Below are 22,213 nucleotides of genomic sequence, written 5' to 3'. Positions count from 1 at the left end.
TTCCCCCTTACTTTTAGAAAGAAATTTTAGGTAATTAAAACAAATTTTTTGGATGTGTTTTCCTTCTAAGTTTGGTTCAACTATTTTAAGAAAAGGAAGCATCCTGTAATGATATCATCAGAGCTAAGCCAATTTCTTTTAGAAGCAACAAAAAAATCTGCCAGATGTAGCTATTATGAAACAGTGATCCAGCATTTATAATTCATCTGACACCTGGATATACTGGCGTAAACAATGGCTTTTTATATGATGAGGCAGTTCTAATTTAAGATCAGTGCTTCATCTGTTTTCTTTGTAACTCTATTAGCACTAATGGGCAAGTCTAAGCATACGTCCATGGACTGCCTTTTGGCATTCAGTGTGTTACAAATGGTTAATAAGCAGTGAACACATTCCACCTGGGAAAGTTTCGCTTGCTGCTGCATAATTTTGCACTTATTTTTTAAAATGTTCTTGGGCCTGGCTCTGTTTTGTGCTCCTGAGAGACTGAGGACAGCGCTAATTCGAACTGTCTGGCAAAGGAGAGTCGTGTAGAGCGTTAGTGTTCACTTGAAAGGTATTCCAAGAAGGCATTTTCTAATGCCTAAAACCAGTATGGAAGAGATGAGGAAACACTACCATATAATTAAGTCAGCAAGAATCAAAAGCACTATCTGTTAACTATAGTCTCCTGTTTCTGAATGAATATATAATCCCTTTCAGCACAAAATAATCTACTTCACCAAAACTATCACAGCCAAACATTCTTTAAATACTGCAATTAATGTCATATACTCACTTTGCCATGACTTGCCTGCACTCAGGTAATTATGTTAGGGTACTAAGTTGAGGGTTCAGACAAATTTTTAAAAATTTCTATTTTGTTTTTTTTTTTAAACATGGTACAACCAGATTTGAAATCATACTAAAGGGTCTTTGGATCCTGTGAAGCACTCACCTGCAAGTAATTGAGCTTTCATTAAGTCAACTTTTGTTTTCAGTTTCAGAACTGACTGGTTTATACAGAATATTTGCATTTTAACTCTTGTTTAAAATAAGAAAGTTCCAAAAATTAAACATATGCCCCATGTTCCTTTATCTAACTTAACAATACACAGTTTAAGCATCTGTTGTAATGAATTCTAAAGGTAACAGAAATGTAATTCATACTTTATTTTAGTTTACGTTGAATTGGTTTGGTTACACCACTAAAGAGGTACTTGTAGAACACAGGTTACTTTCCAACATGCTTCCGTTCAACTCATCCCACCCCAACAATAAAATACAAGCATTACATTTCAAGTAATTATTATTATACTTGGGACACAATGATATTCCCATCTGTGAGGACAGTGTGTCTTATATGAGAATATTCCGTGACTCTCCTTGTGAGTGGATTCTTTTGCTGATGCGAATATTTAGATATGCAGAGCTCTGCAAGGTGAATGTGGGTGTTCAACACCTTTAATAGTGTGTTTAACTGAAGCCAAGTTCAGCCACACAGACACACCCCCTAGCAACTCTCCCTCAAGTAAAGAAAAGGGATTTTTAAAAGGTACAAAGTCGAAAAGGAGGTGGGGAGAAAGGGAGCAGGAGACAGGAGAAGATCAAGAAAATTCTGAAAGATGGAAAATTTAAGAATAGCAGAAAATGACAGAAGATAAGAAGCTATACTAGAATGCCTGTAGGATGAAAATGATTTGAAAAGTAAGAGTTTGCTCTGTAAACCCAAAAAGTCTCAGAAGCCCAAGTGCTATAAAGGGGTAAGTGTTACCCCCTTTATGGGGTCGCTCAGTCGTGTTGGACTCTTTGCTACCCCATGGATTGTAGCTCACGAGGCTCCTTTTTCCACGGAATTCTCCAGGCAAGAATACTGGAGAGGGTTGTCATTCCCTTCTCCAGGTGATCTTCCATCAGGGATTGAACCCCAGTCTCCTGCATTGCAGGCAGATTCTTACTGTCTGAGCCACCAGGAAAGCCCATAAAGGGATGAAATCGGGGCTAAAAATGAGAACAGTTGTAAGTCTAGAGAGGCAGTGCCAAGACTTCCAGGGTCCTTTCCTACCCCATGTGACTACCTTCTTGCAGGCAAGAGACTAGAGGTTTGTTGTCTTGAAAAACCAAACTTGGTAAGTTCTGGGCTTGGGGACCCCTGTGCACAAGTATGTTAATGATGAGACTGCCAATGTCTGGAGAAAGTGAAAACCTGCATGCTTCACTGGGATTTCCCCGGGCCTACTTCCTGCCGAACTTCCAGAAAGCAGGCAGCCGGGTTTATAAGTCCGCTCTGGGTATCACACCGGCAAGTTTTTCTTTAGAGAAACTAGAGAGCAGTTGTCTTTTTTTAGAACTCCAGTTTACTGACAGGTTGGAGTTACTATTTAAAATATTTTTTTTTCAGGTTCATTGAAGTACACTTTAAATATACTAAAATTTCCCTATTTTAAGCATACAGGTTGACTCGTTTTGGTCACACGTTTGTGTAATTGTGGCGGTGTAACCGCCACCACGATGAGGATGCAGAATAGTTCCCTCACCCTATGAAGCTTGCTCATGCCCTTTGGGAGCTGATTCCCTGCCCTGACCGCTGGTTCCAGGTGACCACCGATCTATTTTTCTACCACTATTTTGCCTTTTGTAGGATATCCTCTAAGCATAGAGTGTGTAGTCTGTAGTCTTTTTAACCTATTTTTCTCCCTGGTTTTAATGAGAAATAGTTGGTATACATCACTGTAAAGGTTTAAGGCATATAGTATGGTTGTCTGAATCACATATATTATGAAATGATTACCACAATGTATTTAGCTAACATCTACCATCTCATACAGAGAAAAGAAGAAGAAAAACAAATTCTCCTTGTGATGAGATTTCTCTTTTTTCATGGATCATGCTTTTGACACGTCCATGTTGTGTGTATTATTTCATTCCCTTTGCTTGCTGATTAACATTCCACTGTGAGCATATACCAGACTCAGTTCATCTGTTCACCAGCTGATGGATAATGGTTTTTCATGATACCCTTTTATAGTCATACCTATTCTCTTCTCCCCACTATCTCCACACCCTCACAATCAATAATTAATCTCTATAATTTTGTCATTTTTGAAAATGTTATGCTAACGGAATCATAGTGTGTGACCATTTGAGACTGCTTACTCAACATCATGCTCTTGAGATCCATTCATATTGTTGCCTGTTATCAGCAGCTCACCCCTTTTTATTGCTGAGCAGTATTCTGTGGTGTGGATGTACCACAGTCTGTTTAGCCATTTACCTATTTCAAGACATTTTGTCCCCTCTCCCCTGCAATTTCTGGCTATTACAAATAAAACTTCTATAACGATACTTTCATATTTGAGCTGAGTTTCCTATAAAAAGCATGTTGTTAGGTCATGTTGTGTTTAGACTGTCTCTATTTAATGCAATTATTGACATGTTAAGGCTGAAGTCTGTCATTTTACGTTTTGTCTTCAGTTCTATATTTTTTTCCCTTTTTTAATTTTCCTGCCTTATATGGATTACTTGAACATTTTTTAGAATTCCATTTTGACTTATCTATAGTGTTTTTGAGAGTATATCCTTATATAGCTTTTTTAGTGGTTGTTCTAGATATTACACTACATATATTGTTATGGTCAACCGGTGTTGGTATTTTACCAGCTTCAGTGAAGTGTAGAAGCCTTACTTGCCTTCACATCTCTTTGTGCTCCTCCATTTCCAGTTGTCTTAACTATTTCCTCTACCTATATTGGGAACATCAAATAGTGTTATAATATTTGCTTCAAGAATAACTTAGCGAACTCAAGAGAAAAGTATATTGTGTTTCAGTTCAGTTCAGTTGCTCAGTCGTGTCCGACTCTTTGCGACCCCATGAATCGCAGCACGCCAGGCCTCCCTGTCCATCACCAACTTCCGGAGTTCACCCAGACTCACGTCCATCGAGTCAGTGATGCCATCCAGCCATCTCATCCTCTGTCGTTCCCTTCTCCTCCTGCCCCCAATCCCTCCCAGCATCAGAGTCTTTTCCAATGAGTCAACTCTTCTCATGAGGTGGCCAAAGTACTGGAGTTTCAGCTTTAGCATCATTCCTTCCAAAGAAATCCCAGGGCTGATCTCCTTGCAGTCCAAGGGACTCTGAAGAGACTTCTCCAACACCACAGTTCAAAAGCATCAATTCTTTACCCACATTTTACTTTCTGTTGTTCTTTTTTTCCTTCCTGATATCCCAAGATTCCTTCTTTTATCATTTATTTTCTACTTGAAAAATTTCCTTTAGCAATTTAGGACAATGATCCATTTCAGGCAAATTTCTGTGAATGATGTAAGAATTCGGGGTTCATAGTTTTCTATACAGATATCCAGTTATTCCATTTGTTGAAATATTTCCTTTCCCCATGTCTAGGTTTACAATTATGCTCTGGTGGTGGGGGCGGGGGAGAGCTGTCTTTAGAGTCTTAATCCCTTATTGTGGAAGCAGAAGTTAAATTTACTTATTTTATTTTTAAATATTTATTTGGCTGCATTGGGTCTTAGTTGTGGCATGTGGGATCTAGTTTCGCAAACAGGGATAGAACCCAGGCCCCCTGCATTGTGAATGCAGAGTCTTAGCCACTGGGCCACCAGGGAAGTCCCTAAACTTATTTTAAACTTTATTTCATGCTGTGAAATCTGAGGATGTCACTTCAACATGTTGCAGAAAAGGAACAGTTACAAACTCATTTTAGCTGAAAAAAAAATTAATTTTAGGATAAAAATGTGAAAACAAAAATATGGATATTTTCAAATGCCTACAGATAATATCTTAAAGTGCCTAGTAAAGAAGCTTATAAACAAATGGCCTATTCTCAGTTGAATTCTTATGTAAGAAAAGCTTGATGGGGGAAGGCCCTGGTGGCTCAGTGGTTAGGACTCTGCACTGTCAGTGCTCAGGGCCTGGGTTCAGCCCCTGGTCAGGGGGCTGAGATTCCTGCAAGCTGTGTAGTGTGGCCAAAAAAAAAAAAAAAACAAACCCCCAAAACTTGACATGGGTTCAGTTTAATTCTTATTTAAAAAAAGTCTGCATGAGTGACTTTACCTGCCACTCCTCTCATTGAAGTATATTTTTAAAAAATATCCTTTTCCATTATGTTTTATCCTGGGAGACTGAATGTAGTTTCCTGTGCTATATACGATAGGACTTTGTCATTTATTCACTCTAAATGTAATAGTTTGCACTGACCAATTCTAAACTCCCAATCTATCCCTCTTCTTCCCCACACCTTCCTTGGCAACCACAAGTTTTATTTCTATGTCTGTGAGTCTATTTCTGTCTTGTAGATAAGTTCATTTGTGCCATATTTCAGATTTCACATATAAGTGACACCATGTGGTATCTGTCTTTCTCTTTCTGACATACTTAGTATAATAATCTCTACTTGCATCCATGTTGCTGTAAATGGCATTATTTCATTCTTTTTTATGGCTAAGTAGTATTTCATTGTATATATGTACCACATCTTCTTTATCCATTCACATTTAGGTTGTTTCCATGTCCTGGCTATTGTGGATTGTGCTGCTATGAATTTAGGGGTGCATGTATCTTCTTGAATTATAGTTTTGCCCAGGTATATGCCCAGGAGTGGGATTACTGATCATATGGTAATTCTGGTTTTAGATTTCTGATGAACTTCCACATTGTTTCCACAGTGGCTGCACCAAGTTGCACTTCCACCAACAGTGCAGGAAACTCCCCTTTTCTCCACACCCTCACCACCATTTGTCATCTGGGGACTTTAACGGTGGCTGGTGTGACGGGTGAAGGTTGTACCTCATTTCAGTTTTGATTTGCATTTCTCTAATGATTAGCAATGTTGAGCATCTTTTCATGTGCCTACTGGCCATCTGTATATCTTCTTTGAAGAAATATGTCTATTAAGGTCTTTTGCCCATTTTTCCATTGGGCTGTTTATTTTTGTTGTTGAGTCATATGAGCTGTTTGTATATTGTGGAGATTAAACCCTGTTGTTCACATCCTTTGCAAATATTTTCTCCCATTCAGTAGGTTGCCCTCCCCCCCTGCCTTTTTTTTTTTATGGTTTCCTTTGCTGTGCAAAACCTTGTAAGTTTGATTAGGTCCCATTTGTTTATTTTTATTTCTATTGACTTGAGAGACTGACCTAAGAAAACAACGGTACAGTTTATGTCAGAGAATGTTTTGTCAATGCTCTCTTCTAGGATTTTTATGGTGTTATGGTTAAATCTTTAAGCCATTTTGAGTTTATTTTTGTGTACGGTGTAAGGGTGTGTTCTAACTTCACTGATTTACATGCAGCGTGCTCCCTTTGTCAAAGATGAACTGACGGTAGGTAGGTGTGTGGATTTATTCCTGGGCTCTCTATTCTATTCCATTGATCCATATGTCTGTTTTTGTACCAATATCACAATTTTGATTAATGTAGCTTTGTAGTATTATCTGAAATCTGGGACAGTTAGGCTTCCTACTTTGTCTTTTTCCCCCTCAGAATTACTTTGGCAATTCTAGATCTTTTATGATTCCACACAAATTTTAGGATTACTTATTCTAGTTCTGTGAAAAATGTCATGGATAATTTGATAGGGATTGTATTACTTTTGTAGATTGCTTTGAGTAGTACTGCCATTTAAACAATATTAATTCTTCCAATTCAAGAGCACAGGATATCTTTCTATTTCTGTGAAGCCTCTTTAAATTTCCTTTATTAATATTTTACAGTTCTCAGTGTATAAGTCTTTCATCTCCTTGGTCTGGTTAATTCCTAGTATTTTTTTTTTGAGGGGGTGCAATTTAAAAAGTTATTATTTTTTACACTACCTTTCTTGTATTTATTGTTAGTGTAAAGAAATACAACCAATTTCTGAATAGTCTTGTATCCTGCTACTTTGCTGAATTGATTAGATCTAGTAGTTTTTGTATGGTGTCTGTAGTGTTTTCTATACATAGTACCACATCATCTGCATATAGTGACAATTTTACCTCTTCCTTTCAATTTGGATACCTTTTATTTTTCTTGTATGATTGCTGTGCCTAGGACTTTCAGTACTATGTTGAATAAAAGTGTGAGTGGGCATCCTTGTTCCAGATTTTAGCTTTTCACTGTTGAGTATTATATTGGCTATGGGTTTGTCATAAATAGCTTTTATTATGTTGAGATATGTCCACTGTAACTCACTTAAGTAAAAGTTTTTATCATGAATGGATGTTGAATTTTGCCAAATGGTTTCTCTGCATCTACTGAGATGATCATGTGGTTTTTGACTGTCTTTGTAATGTGGTGCATCACACTGATTTGCATATTTTGAACCATTTTTGTAAACTTGGGATGAATCTCAAATGAAGAAGGTGTATCATCTTTTCTCTGTGTTGTTGGATCCAGTTTGCTAACATTTGTTGAGAATTTCTGCATCTATATTCACCAAAGATATTGGCCTGTAATTTTCTTTTTTAGTGGTATCTTTGTCTGGTTTTGGTATCAGGGTAACTAATGGTGGCTTCATATAATGTCTTTGGGACTGTTCCCTCCTCTTCAAACTTTTGTAAGAGTTTCAGAAGAATCGGTATAAGTTTTTTGTATATTTGGTAGAATTCACCTGTGAAGCCATCTTGTCCTAGACTTTTGTTTGTAGGGAGTTTTTTTTTTTTTTTTAATTACAGGTTCTTTCACTTCTAGTGATCATTCTGTTCAAATTATCTATTTCTTCTTGATTCAATTTTGGTGAGTTTTATGCTTCTAGAGGGCGTCCCTGGTGGGTCTATGGTAAAGAATACAGGAGACACAGGTTTGATCCCTAGGTCAAAAAGATCTCCTGGAGAAGGAAGTGGCAACCCACTTCAGTATTCTTGTCTGGGAAACCCCATGGACAGGGGAGCCTGGTGGGCTACAGTCCATGGGGTTGCAAAATGAGTCAGACAAGACTTAGTGACTAAAAACAACAACGTTTCTAGAAGTTGTTCATTTTTTTTTTAGCTTGTCAAATTTGTTGGCATATAATTGTTCATAGTATTCTCTTATGGTCTGTATTTCTGTGGTATCAGCTGAGATTTCTCCTTTTTCATTTCATTTCTTATTTTGTTTTTTTTGAGGGGTTTTCTCTCTTTTCTTTTTGGTGAGCCAGGCCAGAAGTTTGTCGATTTTGTTTACCCTTTCAAAGAACCAGCACTTGGTTTTATTGATTTTTTTTCTATTGTGCTTTTTTAATCCCTACATGTTCTTTAAGTGTGAACACCACATTATGAAGACTGTGACTTTAATTGTTAAAGATACACATTTGTATATGCCAAAGACATTAAAAGACAGTCAGTTGCTTCATCTAGTATTCAACTGAATAAACAGTGATATTATTTCAATGCAGGGGTAAAACTGATTGAGAGTACTTACTGAGACAACACGGACATCCAGTAAGGAGCCTTAAAAACCTTTCAAGTGATTTTTGACAGTATTATATTCAAGTTGTATGTGAGTAATTCTTTATGACACAGAGCCACTGAAAGTTTCTGTCTGCTTTAAAGATTTTTGTAAAAGAGGATAACAGCATCATATCTGAGCATTCAGAAGATTTTACTAGCAATTGTACTTAGGATATGCGAGATGGTCCTGATGAAGGGTAACGAGGGCCTGAATAAGGCTGAACCAGGTGGTCATTCAAATTTTCATGTATTCATTCGTTGTACTTATGTACTGAGGGTGTACTACACTCCAGAGACTGAAATTATAATTAGATATTAGGGATATGAAGACTAATATGACACAGACCCTGCTCCCAAGAATTCTAGAAGGCAACAGGCATTTGTCAATAGATGGATGCTAGTGTATAGATGCTATCAAGGAAGTCTGTAGATGGTTCGTTAGAATACAAAAGAAGAGGCCTCGAAAAGGTTCAAGGATTACCTAGAAAGAATCATGAAATGTAGTGCTGAGAACAGTGCCTGGCATAATAGTAAGTGGTCAAGAAGTATTAGCAATGACTGCAAGGGGGTGGGAGGAAGACAGGGAGGCAGGAAACAGCCTGGTGCACTCGGTTAGCATAGGAAGTGTGAGATAAGTATTTCATGAAGAACGTGTATGCCTTCACCTGTCCAGAAGTGAGAAGAGATGCCTGCACATCTCCTTTGGTCTCAGTTAAGTTTTCTGTTTCACAGACAATGGGCTTCACGCTTCTCCTTCATCTATTTGCTGAAAGGAATCCGAATCAAAAGGCTAATATTCCAACAGGAAGCAAATATATCATTTGCTACAGAGTTTAAAAGCATAAGCTCAACCTTGCGGCCAGCTTCTCCAGATGCTGCTAAAATCAATTAAAATTATTCAGTAGGTCTTTAAAAAGCTGTGGAGCAATCAAAAACATAACCTCCAGTGTGTGTAAGCTGGGAATGGCATCCAGGTGGAGGTGGTGTACAAGTCACTGCTAATGTGTATGGAGTTTGTTTATCGGGTGATAAAACAATCTGAAATTGCTTGTGGTAGTTGTACAACTCTATGAACATACTAAAAACTACTGAATTATACACTTTAAATAAATTTTTAAAAATATAAAGTGAATTGATAAAGCTGGTGAAGTGATTAATAGAATACAAATCAAAACACAACCATACATAAGATGACCTAGTTCCAAAACTGGTTCCTAAAAAATATTTTTACTTTTCCTTTCAATACATACTTGAGGCCAAGGTATTTCAATTTCAAAGAGGTTCACCATTTTGACAAATATGTGTGACATGTCAGAACCCATTCACTGTTGATGAAACACAGCTGAAAGCATGAACCTTGTTCTTCCCAGGCCGATTTAGCCACTGGCGCCAACACCTTCAACCTGCAAACTCAGTGCCATCTGTTCTCAAGCCCAATCCCGAGACGAAGGTAGGAGGAAGCTGAACATGCACATCTCCCTGCCCCTCCGGATCTGACTGCATCACAGACCTTTGTTTCTGTCTGGCTCTTTGATTAGTGATGATTATGTCACCCAGTGGAACTGAGCCACTGTTTTCAACCCCAGAGGCTTGCCTGGTCAGGCCCGAATTCTTTCTCAAGGGTTAGGCTCTACCTCTCCTAAATTCTCAGGCACGAGGTAGGGTTTTCCCCAACTGGGAAGATCACGTGTAGGATTTCAAGCCCCACCATCACCTAGAGATTTTTGCTATTCTACACTAGACCAAATCTTCTTAGAGAATAAGCCCAAGTTTGTTCCTCTTCTTGGTAGGTGGTAATTTAGAGTGCTGACCCCTTCACTTGGGGCTTCCCTGGTGGCTCAGTGGTAAAGAACCCGCCTGCCATGCGGGTTTGATCCCCAGGTTGGGAAATCCCTGGAGAAGAAATTGGCAACCCACTCCAGTATTCTTGCCTGGGAAATCCCATGGACGGAGGAGCCTGGAAGGCTATCGTCCATGGGGTTGCAAAAGAGTAGGACATGACTTAGTGACTAAACAAGAATAACCCCTTCACTTGGGATCAAGCTCAACAACCAGCTCAGCTGTCTTAATTTCAGAAACCAACTAGTTTGAACTTCCCTGGCAGTTCAGTGATTAAGAATTCGCCTGCCAATGAACAGGATGTGGGTTTGATCCCTGGTCTGGGAAGATTCCATATGCTTCAGGGTAATGAAGCCTGTGTGCTGCAGCTACTGAGGCCCTAGCACGCTAGAGCACAGGCTTGCAACACGAGAAGCCACTGCAATGAGAAGGCTGCTCGTCGTAACTAGAGAATAGCCCCTGCTTGTTGCAACCAGAGAAAGCCTGTGCAGCAATGAAAACCCAGCGCAGCCATAAATAAATAAAAAACTAAAAAAGAAGAAACCAACTAGTTCTTTTTCTCTTCCATTTCCAGAAATCTACCGCTGAGATTTCATCAAGTCTATGGCTGAGTCCATCAGAGTTGTGACATAAAGATGCCTGGCACAGCAATGCAATACTCAATAAATGCTACTTCTGTTCTTTCTTTCGTATCTAGTTGATTTAAACTTGCTCTACTTACCTGGTGTACACAATCTAAGAACTGTAGGAAGACTGGAGTGAAACCACTGCCCTGATAGCTGAGGGTCAAGCTGCTCCGCTGACTGAATTTATGACCAAAAGAGAGCCACTCTTTTTCGACCAGCATCCGGAAGCCTTCAAGTGTCCTATAAAAGGGATCACTGAGTAACTGAACCAGGGAGGTCACCTAGGGCACAAGCAGGTTGGATACTTCATTACTTTCAGTCCTGAAAAGTTCCTATTGCTAAGACAAAGCACTTCACTTTGATGACTGCTTACTCTACAAGCAAAGTATCTGGATGGCAAATTTGTTCACTAACCTGTCCAGGACAACTAACTGTATTAATTCTACAAGCTTTCCATTAAAAAGTAAGACTCAAATTCATTTTGGTTACATTTTTCTACAGAGAATTAAGAATTTAATCCTTGTCTGACCAGTTTGCTGACTGTGGCTTTCTCCTAGGTTTATCAACAAGGTCAGAGGCTCAATTCAAACCTACACCTTCTGGGAGATGTAGACTAACATCTCCTGTGGATCATACTCATACTTTGGCGTGAGTAAAGAAGGGGCTAACAGAACCAGAGAAAGAACTGACAAAACACAGGAAAGATGGTCTGTGAACTACATGGCTGGTCACGCTTGCATGGTACATCTGTGGTGATGCTCTGTGGAGCCTGATGACCTGAGTCGGCGTGCTCAGGCTATGGAGGGCCTAGGAACTCCTGGCACAGAGCTTTTTGATGAATACCAGGCGGTGTTTAACAGAGTACCTTCTCTGCCCATAAACACATTAGTCATTATACAAAAGATTCACCTGCAGAATTTTAAAATAATTCAATTGAAATACAAATATACAACCATCAGAAAATATGGTTTAATAATTTACTTGTGCAGTGATGTCCCAGCCTTCTTCCAAACACACCAAAACTGAGGAACCATTCTCAAGTACTTCTGAAACAACCACAGCCAGCTGCAGTATCCTATGAAGCTAAGAAAAAGGAACAGAGGCCACATTTAGACCAAGTGCTTTCTGAGCACCAAGGACAGACACACCTGCTATCAACCTTAGATAGTCAAACAAGTTAGGGATAAAATATTTCAACAACTAAGAATCATATAAATTTTAAACAATTAAAACTCTTCATCAAAATTAAGATTAAACAATGACACAATTTAAAACAACGTGTTCAAGTGATACATAATGAAATAAATTGAGCTCCTAAGATTCCCCTCAAAGCCGAAGAACTATTATAATTCTATGGAGTGGCAAAGACAGGTTTTAAGTGGCCCTTGCAATACAGTTATTGGATTTAAAATTTCTTATTATATGATGTAGTATGTTTTATCTCAGAGGGCTGCACAACTTTGTAAATATACTAAAAAGTATTTTTCACTTTTTTCATTTTAACTGAACTGTACACTTTAAAAATTTTAAAAACCTTATACTAGAGAAAATATCCATACCAAAAATCTTAGGAGAAAAATATTACAGAATATATATAAAATGCATCTCCCTAGAGAAATTATAAAAGATATTGCTTCTATCAAATGTGAATCGTACACTTAAGTATTTGTACTGTGTATTAAATGAGAAGAAAACTTGCATTTGTGCTCAGCTTTTTGAGGCAAGCCAACTGACTCAAAGTCCCTAATGAACAATTAGGTTGTGAGCAGAGCATATAGATCTCAAAACTAAATGTGTAACATTCTGATATAAAAAAAATTTTTTAAGCCTCATGACATAATTTGGAGAATGAATCCAACTTGGAATTTAAACACCCCCACCAACATATTTTAAAGAGCTAGGCTATTTTAGAAACAGGAACAAGGCACGTGTCCCCTCCAGGAACAGGAAGCTCCTCACCCAAAAGTTCCTATAACACAACTATTAGCAGGCCTGAATTCTCCTGGGCTTAGTTAGCATTTGCTCTAAGTTAACTTTTAAATTGCCAATATCCCAAGTGGGACAATGTTTTCCATTGTTTTTAGTCACTAATTTCTGATATGGATCCACCATGAAGTAAGGAGCAGAATAGCAGAAACAGATGGATAGGTTCAGTGGTGGGAACATTTTGGGGCTGGGGCTCATCGCTTAGGAACAGAAGGGAGTACTGATTTCTCAGCTTCCATGGCTACTTCCAAGTATCCTGAATTGCCTTAACAGTAATTAACACAGTCTCATACAGATTTATAGCTAAGTATATATGTGGCTGTTTTCCTGGAGATTAAGTACCTTGAGAATAGTCACTGCCCTGGGTACTTACATCATTTTCTGGCCTTTTTTTTTTTTTTTTTCCCCTTTTTAGTCTCATGTACTTTTGGAAACAATCCATTTTCCTCCTCAAGCGAGGAAGGGGGGAAAATAGAGGTCGGAGACTTGGAGGTTGATGTAGACAAGGGAGAGAGGGGATATGCACTCCTGTGGGGGGAGAAGGAGTAATGAACAAGCACGAGGGGCCTAAAGACAAGGCTGTACTGCAGAGAGGCTCTTGGCCAAATGTCTGCATCAGTGTCTGAAACATGCATGTCATAAATACCGTTCTTTCTGTGGTTTGGAAGACATGTGGGTTATGTGCTGGCATACCTGTTTCCTTAATTTCTCGATAGGAGTTCAATTGAAAACATCACAAGACTGACTTAGCTGAGGGAAGGATAAGTGGTTTTTCCTAAACCTTAAGATGGCTTCAGGGCATCCAGTGTGCCTTTGATGGGCTGGTTTGGGGGATGAATCCAAAATCCAGAGAGATGGACCAGGTAGAGACAAAAAGAAAGTGAGAAAGGAAAAGGCCCTTGGAGCCACATAGAAGTCACGTTCTGTCCTGGATTATCATCATTGACAATGACAGACCAGAAGCCTTATAAATACATGTTGATTAAATTTGTTACGTATCAAAAAGTTTCCACCTAAAAATCTTTCTTAGCATCCTATGGAGACCAAATTTCAGTAACAGAGAAAAACCCAAGGATGAAGAATTCCACCCCTGCACCTCCTGCATCACGTGGTGCCCTGGAACTGAAAGGCCTTTATAGAGGACACACAAGAAGGGGAGAGAGTGTCAGGTAGTGGGGAATACAATATTCTTTTCCTCAAATATCAATTTTGTATATTCCCTTGGGACTCTCTTTCCTTGAGTTAGAAAACAAGCTGCTCCAAATATTACCTGTGGGAACCACTCAGAGTCTCCCAGGGCTCTTAGGAAGGTCACTTCTGAGTCAGTAGGGATGGCACTTGGAACACAAGCCCTCATCAGCTTTTTGAAACTGGCTTTCACTTGTCGGATGTCATGATATTCAACAGGAACAAACTCACAATTTAAAGCAAATTCTAACTTGAAGTTCTGTGGATGAAGATGCAGAGAATTAAGCAGATGAAGTGTAACAGGTAAAAGAACAATGTTCTCAACAGGGAAATGCTTAATAATATATAGTCAGTTGAGGCCAAGGAGCTGCAGGGGCTGCAATGGGTCAAGAAGGTCAATCTTATGTGGCTAATGCATCAGTATTGCTGGAAAGAGATATTCAGTAAGATCTAGTGCTTTGACTTGACTTCTCACTCTGAAACTTGAAGAGGCTACTTGTAGACTGGAATCTATTTGCTGGAGCTTATAGAACCAAATAGAAGCCACTTAAAAAACCATGAGGACTTCCCTGGTGGCTCAGACGGTAAAGTGTCTGCCTACAATGTGGGAGACCCGGGTTTGATCCCTGGGTCAGGAAGATCCTCTGGAGAAGGAAATGGCAACCCACTCCAGTACTCTTGCCTGGAAAATCCCATGGACAGGGAAGCGTGACAAGCTACAGTCCATGGGGTTGCAAAGAGTCGAACACGACGGAGCGACTTTCACTTTCTTATAAGGCCATGAACCTGGAAGTCTAAAGAGGAACCAATGATGCATGACTAATCCCAAACTGTAAACTAAATCTCCCTAAGATGTGCATTACAATTAAAAGGTAATATGCTATTGAGGTTCCAAAGCTCTACAACTTAAAGTTTATAGACATACACATTTGTTTATTATGCAAGTAAAACACAGCCACTGTGAAAATGAAAAAAACAGAGTAGAGATAAACATGGAGAAGGAAATAGAAATCACTGTCTCACTGTCCTAAGACTACTAATATTGTAGTTATTCTTTTAAAGCCAAAAATAAAAAAATGATATACAGTAAAACATGAGAGACTTTGTTGATTTCTAACTTTTGGACAATTTTTCCCACTCAATATGACATATATTTGAGTACTTTTACTCAAATAAAAATTCATATGGAATTTTGGTACTTTTAATCCACATGGAGTTTTTCCAGGTGAGTTTTCAATATTAACTAAAGAACGCTAAATTGATGGCTCACCGTAATGGTTTATTCTGATAATCTAGTTGCCTACTTCTGAAGATTTAAAAGTTCTCCAGCTTCTTATGGCAAAGAATGAATGACTTTTCTCATGTTCTTTTCACTTTCTTCATATCCTGCCCAAATTACTCGAAGCTGGACCATCTGTTTTCTGAAGACTGACTGTACAATAATGTGAATGTGATTAGCACTGCTACAGTGTGTATGTTAAGACAGTAAATTTTATGTTATTTGTATTTTATCACAACTAAGCAAAATTGCTGCCAAAGATTACATATAGGGTCCATTTCATGTTTTATACTGGTTAGAGTGTTTTTTAAAGGCCTATAAAAGTTTTCAAATAAAAAGCAAAAACTCCCAAGTTTTTTTTTTTTTTTCCTTTAAAGAGCATTTCCAACATATATTAAGAAAAAAAGTTTATTTGTCTTAGTAATTCCACGTTTAGGGAGCTACCCTAAAAAAATAATCTAAAATGTAGGGAAAATCCTCCAGTGGATTGTATTGTATCTCAATAAAAAATAAAAATAAAAAAGCTGTATGCTACTGTGATTTTACATATAGATGATAAAGAAAAACAGAAAGGAACTCTTATTCTCATACTGCTAGATTCTTTATCTCAAGTCATAACATGTTTCCATGTTGTATAATATAATAGACTTCATAATTATTTCAATCATTGGATAATTTTCCAAATTGTTGGATATTTTGGATTTATCATCTATGTGTAAAATTTCAGTCACATTGTCAAGTTTTTTTAACCTTTTTTTTGCTTTACTTTAAAAGTTATATACAATTCAAAACATTTATTATAATCCAGATATATTTACCAAGATATTTGAACATTTATATTCCTGAGTAAGTTCCCTGTGCTGTACAGCAGGTCTTTTTTTGTTATCTATTTTTTAAACTTTTTATTGAAGTATACTAAATTGATTTACAATGGTGTGTTGTATAAATTACAAAAAAACAACTTCTAATACATAAAAAATAGTTTATTTTTCAGGACAACTAGATTCTTTTCTATTTCCCATCTGCACTTGAGGTAGGTATACTTACCTTAAGAGGCTTCCCTGGTGGCTCAGACATTAAATAATCTGCCTGCGATGCAGGAGACCCAGCTTTGATCCTTGGAGAAGGAAGGGAATGGCAACCCACTCCAGTATTCTTACTTGAAGAATTCCAGAGAGAGAGGAGCCTGGCGGGCTATAGTCCATGGGGTCACAAAGAGTTGGCCATGACTGACAGAATAACACTTTCATACGTACCTTATACAGCAGGAGTTATCGACCATAGTGTTGAGACACACTGTTAGATTATAAGGAATTTGTCACCAAGATATTAAAAGTATATGAATTAAAAATGGTAAATAAAGCCAATTCCAGATTATTTAGAATAAGTCACTCTCACTGATTGGTTTCCTGTGTTTCCTTTTGCTGGGAGAAGGTGTGGAGCTGTAACCAGGCAGCACTGTGCTGGCTAGACTGAGGCACACATCAAACACATGCACCCACGGTCTACAGACGGAGTTCAATAAAAACACGTGAATGGAACACACAAAAATGCTCATAACTAATGTGCCATAGATTATGTTTGGGATTATGGAATTATGCTTTTTAAATATAATATTGTATTGATGAAAGAGAGAAGGGAGGGAAGAAAGGAGGAAGGGTCTATTTGGCCAGTCTTTCTTACTTGTATATGCCTGATCACACAGCTTATCTGAAGACTGATGTGCAAAGGGAATGGTAGAGATGTGCATTCAGGAGACAAACCTTGGGGAGTGACTCAGATCATAAATAAGTGGTGTGCTTAAGTGTGAGAAGTCTGTGCTCTGGGAAAGACACTGGTGCCAAAGAGGCTGTGCAGGCATCCCTGGGCTACTGTTGAAAAGTGTCCCAGTTATTTTCTGGACATAAGATTACCTGCTGTATCAGAAGACACGTGTGCATATTTAAAAACTGAGCATTACCCAGCAGTTTCATTCTACCCTAAAGCCTGGAGACTAAGTGACTATGGCAGTCCAGGCAGCGGGAGAAGTGCCAGGTAGATTGCCACAGAGGAGCTGACTCAGGCTCTGGCGTCCTTTGGACCAAGCCTGAGGGATCCTGCTCGCAGCCTCCATTCTTCAGTTCAACTGAAGGTCTGCCTAGATTGTCCAGTGCTCACTGCAGCCCTGGACTAAACTTGAGAGGATTTCTTAATTAACAAGCCCTTTTTATTTCCCACACACCTGTCAGTAATGATGAAATTTATTTTGTAATGTGTGAATTGCAAAACATTAAATCCAGAAGAATTAATGTTGCTTTTGGAGATAGAGACTGTCTTTACAATTTAGAGGAACTTGAGCACAGTGAAGCTCTTTAGCATAATAACTGAAAAGTAAGAATAAAGTTGATTAGCAGCTAATTAATATTTTGCATTTTCTGACATGTCTTAGAGGACATGTGTCTCTGTATATAGCCTTGAGGAATCTTAAAAAATGTAACCTAAGAAGTACAACCTTGGCCTTCCCTTGCTTCCATATGCAGTGCCATACTATTTCCACTCTTCTTCCTTCCTATAGCTTTATCAATAGGTTTACGAAGAACAGAAACATCTGTTTTGCCATGGGCACAGATTCTGGAAGCTGAACTGAAAGAGTGGAAAACCACAGCCTGAATAGATGTCTTTCTTCTTTTTTTAAATGTATACTCCCTAATAGTCTTGATGTTTATGCTGATTTTCAAAATGATTATGTATCACAACTTCTTTACCCATTAACAATGAAGAATATAATAATGGAATATTACTCAGCCACTAAAAGGAACAAAATTGGGTCATTTGTAGTGATGTGGATGAACCTAGACTCTGTCATACAGTGCGAAGTAAGTCAGAAAGAGTAAAATATTGTATATTAATGCATATATATATCCATCTAGAAAATGTTTCTGATGAACCTGTTTGTAGGACAGGAATAGAGACACAGACATAGAGAATGGGCTTGTGGACACAGCGGGGAAGGAGAAGGAGGATGAATTGAGAGAGGAGGATCGACATATATACACTACCATGGAGAGAGGAGGATCGACATATATACACTACCACGTGAGGAACAGCTAGCTAGCAGGAAGCTGTGTGTAATGGGGAGATTAGCGTGGTGCTCTATGGTGACCTAGAGGGGTGGAGGGAGGCTCAAGAGGGAAAGAATATATATATGCTTATATCTGATTCATGGTGTTGTACAGCAGAAACTAACTCAACATTGTAAAGCAATTATCCTCCAATTAAAAATATCCCATGATAAACCATAATGGAAAAGAATATTAAAAAAAGAATGTATATATGTATGTGCTGAGCTTAGTGGCTCAGTCATGTCTGACTCTTTATGACCCTGTGGACTGTAGCCCGCAAGGCTCCACTGTCCATGGGGCTTCTCCAGGCAAGAATACTGCAGTGGGTTGCCATGCCCTCCAGGGGATCCTTCCAACCTAGGGATTGAACCTGGGTCTCCTGCATTGCAGGTGGATTCTTTATCATCTGAGTCACCAGGGAAGCCCCAAGCAATTATCCTCCAATTAAAAAAAGTATCTTATGATAAACCATAATGGAAAAGAATATTAAAAAAAGAATGTATACATTATGTGTAACCAAATTACTTTGCTGTAAAATAGGAGTTAACAACATTGTAATCAACTATACTTCAATAAAAGAAAAAAGAAAATGATTATAAATAAGCACTTTTTTCACGGGTAAAATATGCATGTGTGTATATGCATATGTATCTCCTTCTACATAAGTACAGGCAGACACACATATGTAAACATATTCATGAGCTAATTTTTTTGAGATTATTAACTCTAGGTTAAGAATCCAAGCTGGAAAAAAAAAAATCTAGGAAAATTGGTTTATGAAATGAGTTTTAGAAGCTGCCTTCCTGTATCCATGAAGTTTCTAAGTGAGAAAAAGAAATCTTACCCTTAGCTGTGACTTCTCACCAAATATGTAAAGGGCTGCTTGACGTTTCAAGAGCTGGTTTTGCAGGTAAGTGCTGTTACTGAAGGAGGTTGAGTGATCCTTGCCTGCCAGCCGGGCGCCAACATCAATGAAGGATGTTGGAGAGCTGATCAGGCGAGTGCTAGAGCGAAGACTTGCCCAAACACCTTCACAAAAGTCAAAACAGTTGAGTGAGATAATCTGATGTGAGAATGCCATTGGATAGGGAAAAAGATGCATGCTCTGCAGGTACAGTTTTAGAGGTAATAGCAAATTAATTCATCTAAGTAATCACATATCATATTGGTCATCTGCATCATATAAGCATTATTCAACACAGCATTTCAAAAATCATTTGGCTCAGAGGAACCTAAGAAATCACCCAAGTCAATTCTATTTTTGCATACTGATGTAAATTCAGTATTTACATACTGAGTATTTTATCATAAATAGAGTACAATGACTCTAGGAAAGAAAAAAATGTGGGCAGGAGGCAATAATGATGCCTAGGGAAGAGAACATGGAAGTAAATTCCTCATGGCTTCAAGAAAGAAGTAAGAAACATTCTTCTGCTTTAGTCAGTTCAATAAGAATTCCACATTAAGAAATAAATCACAACTTTACTAAACCCACTAAAATTTGAGGCTGGATTTAGAATTAATATTTGCACATCATGCCAAAATGATGTAATTTTAAGTCAGTAAAGATTATATATTTATCTTTTTTTCCCCCAGTATCCAGGAAAAACAGTGAAAAGTTATAAATTTAGTAATGTGCATTTCACTCTTAGGAGGCTTTATTTAAGAGGGACAGTCTTAAATAAAGGGGCAGATGTCTTCTAAGGGAAAGATGAAGCTAAGCTACTAGGAAGAATCTTATAAGTTGACCTTAATTAATTAGAAAAATCAAGCATTTTATATGCAAGTTAGACTATTAAGTATTTAAACACAAAGGGATATAATACAGCTCGAATTTTACAGAGGTCCTTAGAAATGCCCATAGACTGTGGTGTCAGGCTGTGATGGAGTCACAGGGGTACATAACACTACTACTGCTTCCCTAAAGAGCTTTCTTTAGATTTGGAAAGGCTCTTTGAGAAGCTTTAATCTTTGACAAATATTAAATCAAGCCATGTTTCTAGGTGACCAGAAGTCACCATGATAATGTCACATCTGTTTCTCTCTTTATAAGCATCTATAGGGTCGGAAGACCAGTTCTCAAGAAAAGGTTTTGTAATTTCTGCTTAATATGGATGAACCTATTACAACTGATAAGGTTTCTTAGAAACTATGGCAAGTGTTAATTTTTTTGTAAATGAAGTCACAGAGGAAATTCAGAATGTGGATGAGAATAAAGAATACAATTTGACAAACGAATGTGAAATAAGTCACTTGTAACACATATGCCTTCATATGAAGATGGTTAAAAACAGTGATACATCATGACAAATAATACAGTACCTTGATTATGGACTCTTCCCTTAGCTGAAGATTTGGGATTGGACTGAGTAAAACATTTATCTCTGTACCCATGCACTGGTAGGTAAGATTAAAGAAGGAAGGAGGAATGAAATGTACATAGCAGCAAACATCAGAGCAAATTGCATAAGAGAAGAACAGGTTAATTTTAAAAATTAAATTAACAATAGGGAAAATGTAAATATAATAAAAGCAGAAGATTTGATTAACAAATAAAAAGCTTATTTGATTAACAAATAAACAGTCACACAAAAAGATGAACTGAGTGTCTGTTAAATGAAATTTCAGCACTTGTTTATAAATATTATAAGCACAATGAAATGGACAGCACAGCAAAGAGTGCCACTAAAAAATTATACCAAATGGAATAAGCTTTTAGAGGTTGTCACTTGGTGAGAAACAAATTTTTATAATAAAATTAAGGAATTTGGGGAGGGGATGTTAGGAATACATTGGTCCTGGTACTTAATGAGGCTGACTGATTTGCAAATAAGATTTGCTATATAACACGTTTATTCTTTGAGCAAGGGCATCATATCAGGAATGAAGCTCTACCAACCATTTGGAATAACAAAGGGCATGTTTTCGCAGTAGAGCAGTAAGCATTGCCACACTATCTTCTTTTTTCTCTTTTCACTTGGAAATTCCATTTATTTTCCATAAGCCGATAGTTATGCACAGCATTAAAACTTATGATCCTGTGACAATACCCAATGCCACAAAAAATATAGCTTGTGATGGCTGACGCAATGGCTTCTCCTAAAATCCCTACTTGCACCAAAATGACAGGTAGTATCAAAGATAATACTTTTGTAATTTGAGTAATTTTTTTTTTCTGACAGAAAGTGCTTCGTGACAGTGGCAAACTTTACCTGGTAACAACAAGCACGGTGAGAAGTCAGTCACAGTTATGTTCTTTCCTGAGCAAAAGGGCTGCTCAAGTCACTTAAGGAAAAGGATTCTGTTCTTATTAAGGACTGAAAACATCAATGGCAGGACAATTAAGCTATCTATTTCAAAACTGCATAAAATATGACATAGTTTGATAAAAGTCATCAGCCATGATCTTTCATTTCTGCCTCACTCCTTTGGAAACAGGAAACGAAGGGCACTGATGCTTTCAGTAGCCAGAAGAAGTCAGGAAGCTCAGGCTGCAGAGGTGCTGGCTGACGGTACACAGAAAATGCTACTACAAGACAGAACAAAGAGCTGAAAAAGGCACAGGGCTCCCAGAAAGGAGCCTACTGGTCTCCTGTCAGTCAAGGCTCTGAGCTTTCGTACTGAAATACAGATCAGTAAATGCTTGCTTACAGTGACGCCTGAGTGCTTGGGTCCCTGATTTTGAGATATTGTTCTCTAAATACATCATTTTTTTACGCTAGTCCCTCAGCCTAGAATGACCTCTCCCATTTCTTTACCTGACAAACTCCTTATTCCTTAAGATCCAGGAACA

The 22,213-nt window shown here is 38.0% G+C and overlaps 1 protein-coding gene and 1 long non-coding RNA gene across 5 annotated transcripts in view; one reads left to right on the top strand and one right to left on the bottom strand.

The window, feature by feature from the left end:
* LOC129628959 (uncharacterized) overlaps nt 1-10,925 on the top strand; it is a 58,275-nt gene extending 47,350 nt beyond the window's left edge. The window contains exons 2-3 of the long non-coding RNA XR_008703017.1: nt 9,772-9,851; nt 10,815-10,925. This is a non-coding gene — a long non-coding RNA (uncharacterized LOC129628959). The remainder of the gene's footprint in view (nt 1-9,771; nt 9,852-10,814) is intronic.
* Nucleotides 1-22,213, bottom strand: part of SBF2 (SET binding factor 2) — a 508,637-nt gene that overhangs the window by 23,250 nt on the left and 463,174 nt on the right. For 2 of the 4 annotated variants that reach the window (XM_055548644.1, XM_055548646.1), the window contains 4 exons: nt 19,265-19,449; nt 14,123-14,299; nt 11,848-11,949; nt 10,962-11,147 (listed from right to left, as the gene is read on the bottom strand). In XM_055548644.1, coding sequence (XP_055404619.1) covers nt 10,962-11,147; nt 11,848-11,949; nt 14,123-14,299; nt 19,265-19,449 — 650 coding nt within the window. Of the gene's footprint in view, nt 1-1,776; nt 1,981-10,961; nt 11,148-11,847; nt 11,950-14,122; nt 14,300-19,264; nt 19,450-20,742; nt 20,818-22,213 lie in introns of those variants that run through there. The other 2 variants (XM_055548648.1, XM_055548647.1) reach the window with 2 other exon arrangements.

Source organism: Bubalus kerabau, chromosome 15, assembly GCF_029407905.1.
Source record: "Bubalus kerabau isolate K-KA32 ecotype Philippines breed swamp buffalo chromosome 15, PCC_UOA_SB_1v2, whole genome shotgun sequence".
Classification (NCBI taxonomy): Eukaryota; Metazoa; Chordata; class Mammalia; order Artiodactyla; family Bovidae; genus Bubalus; species Bubalus kerabau.
The sequence above is the reverse complement of the archived record's forward strand: the minus strand, read 5'-3'. Positions and strand labels throughout refer to the sequence as shown.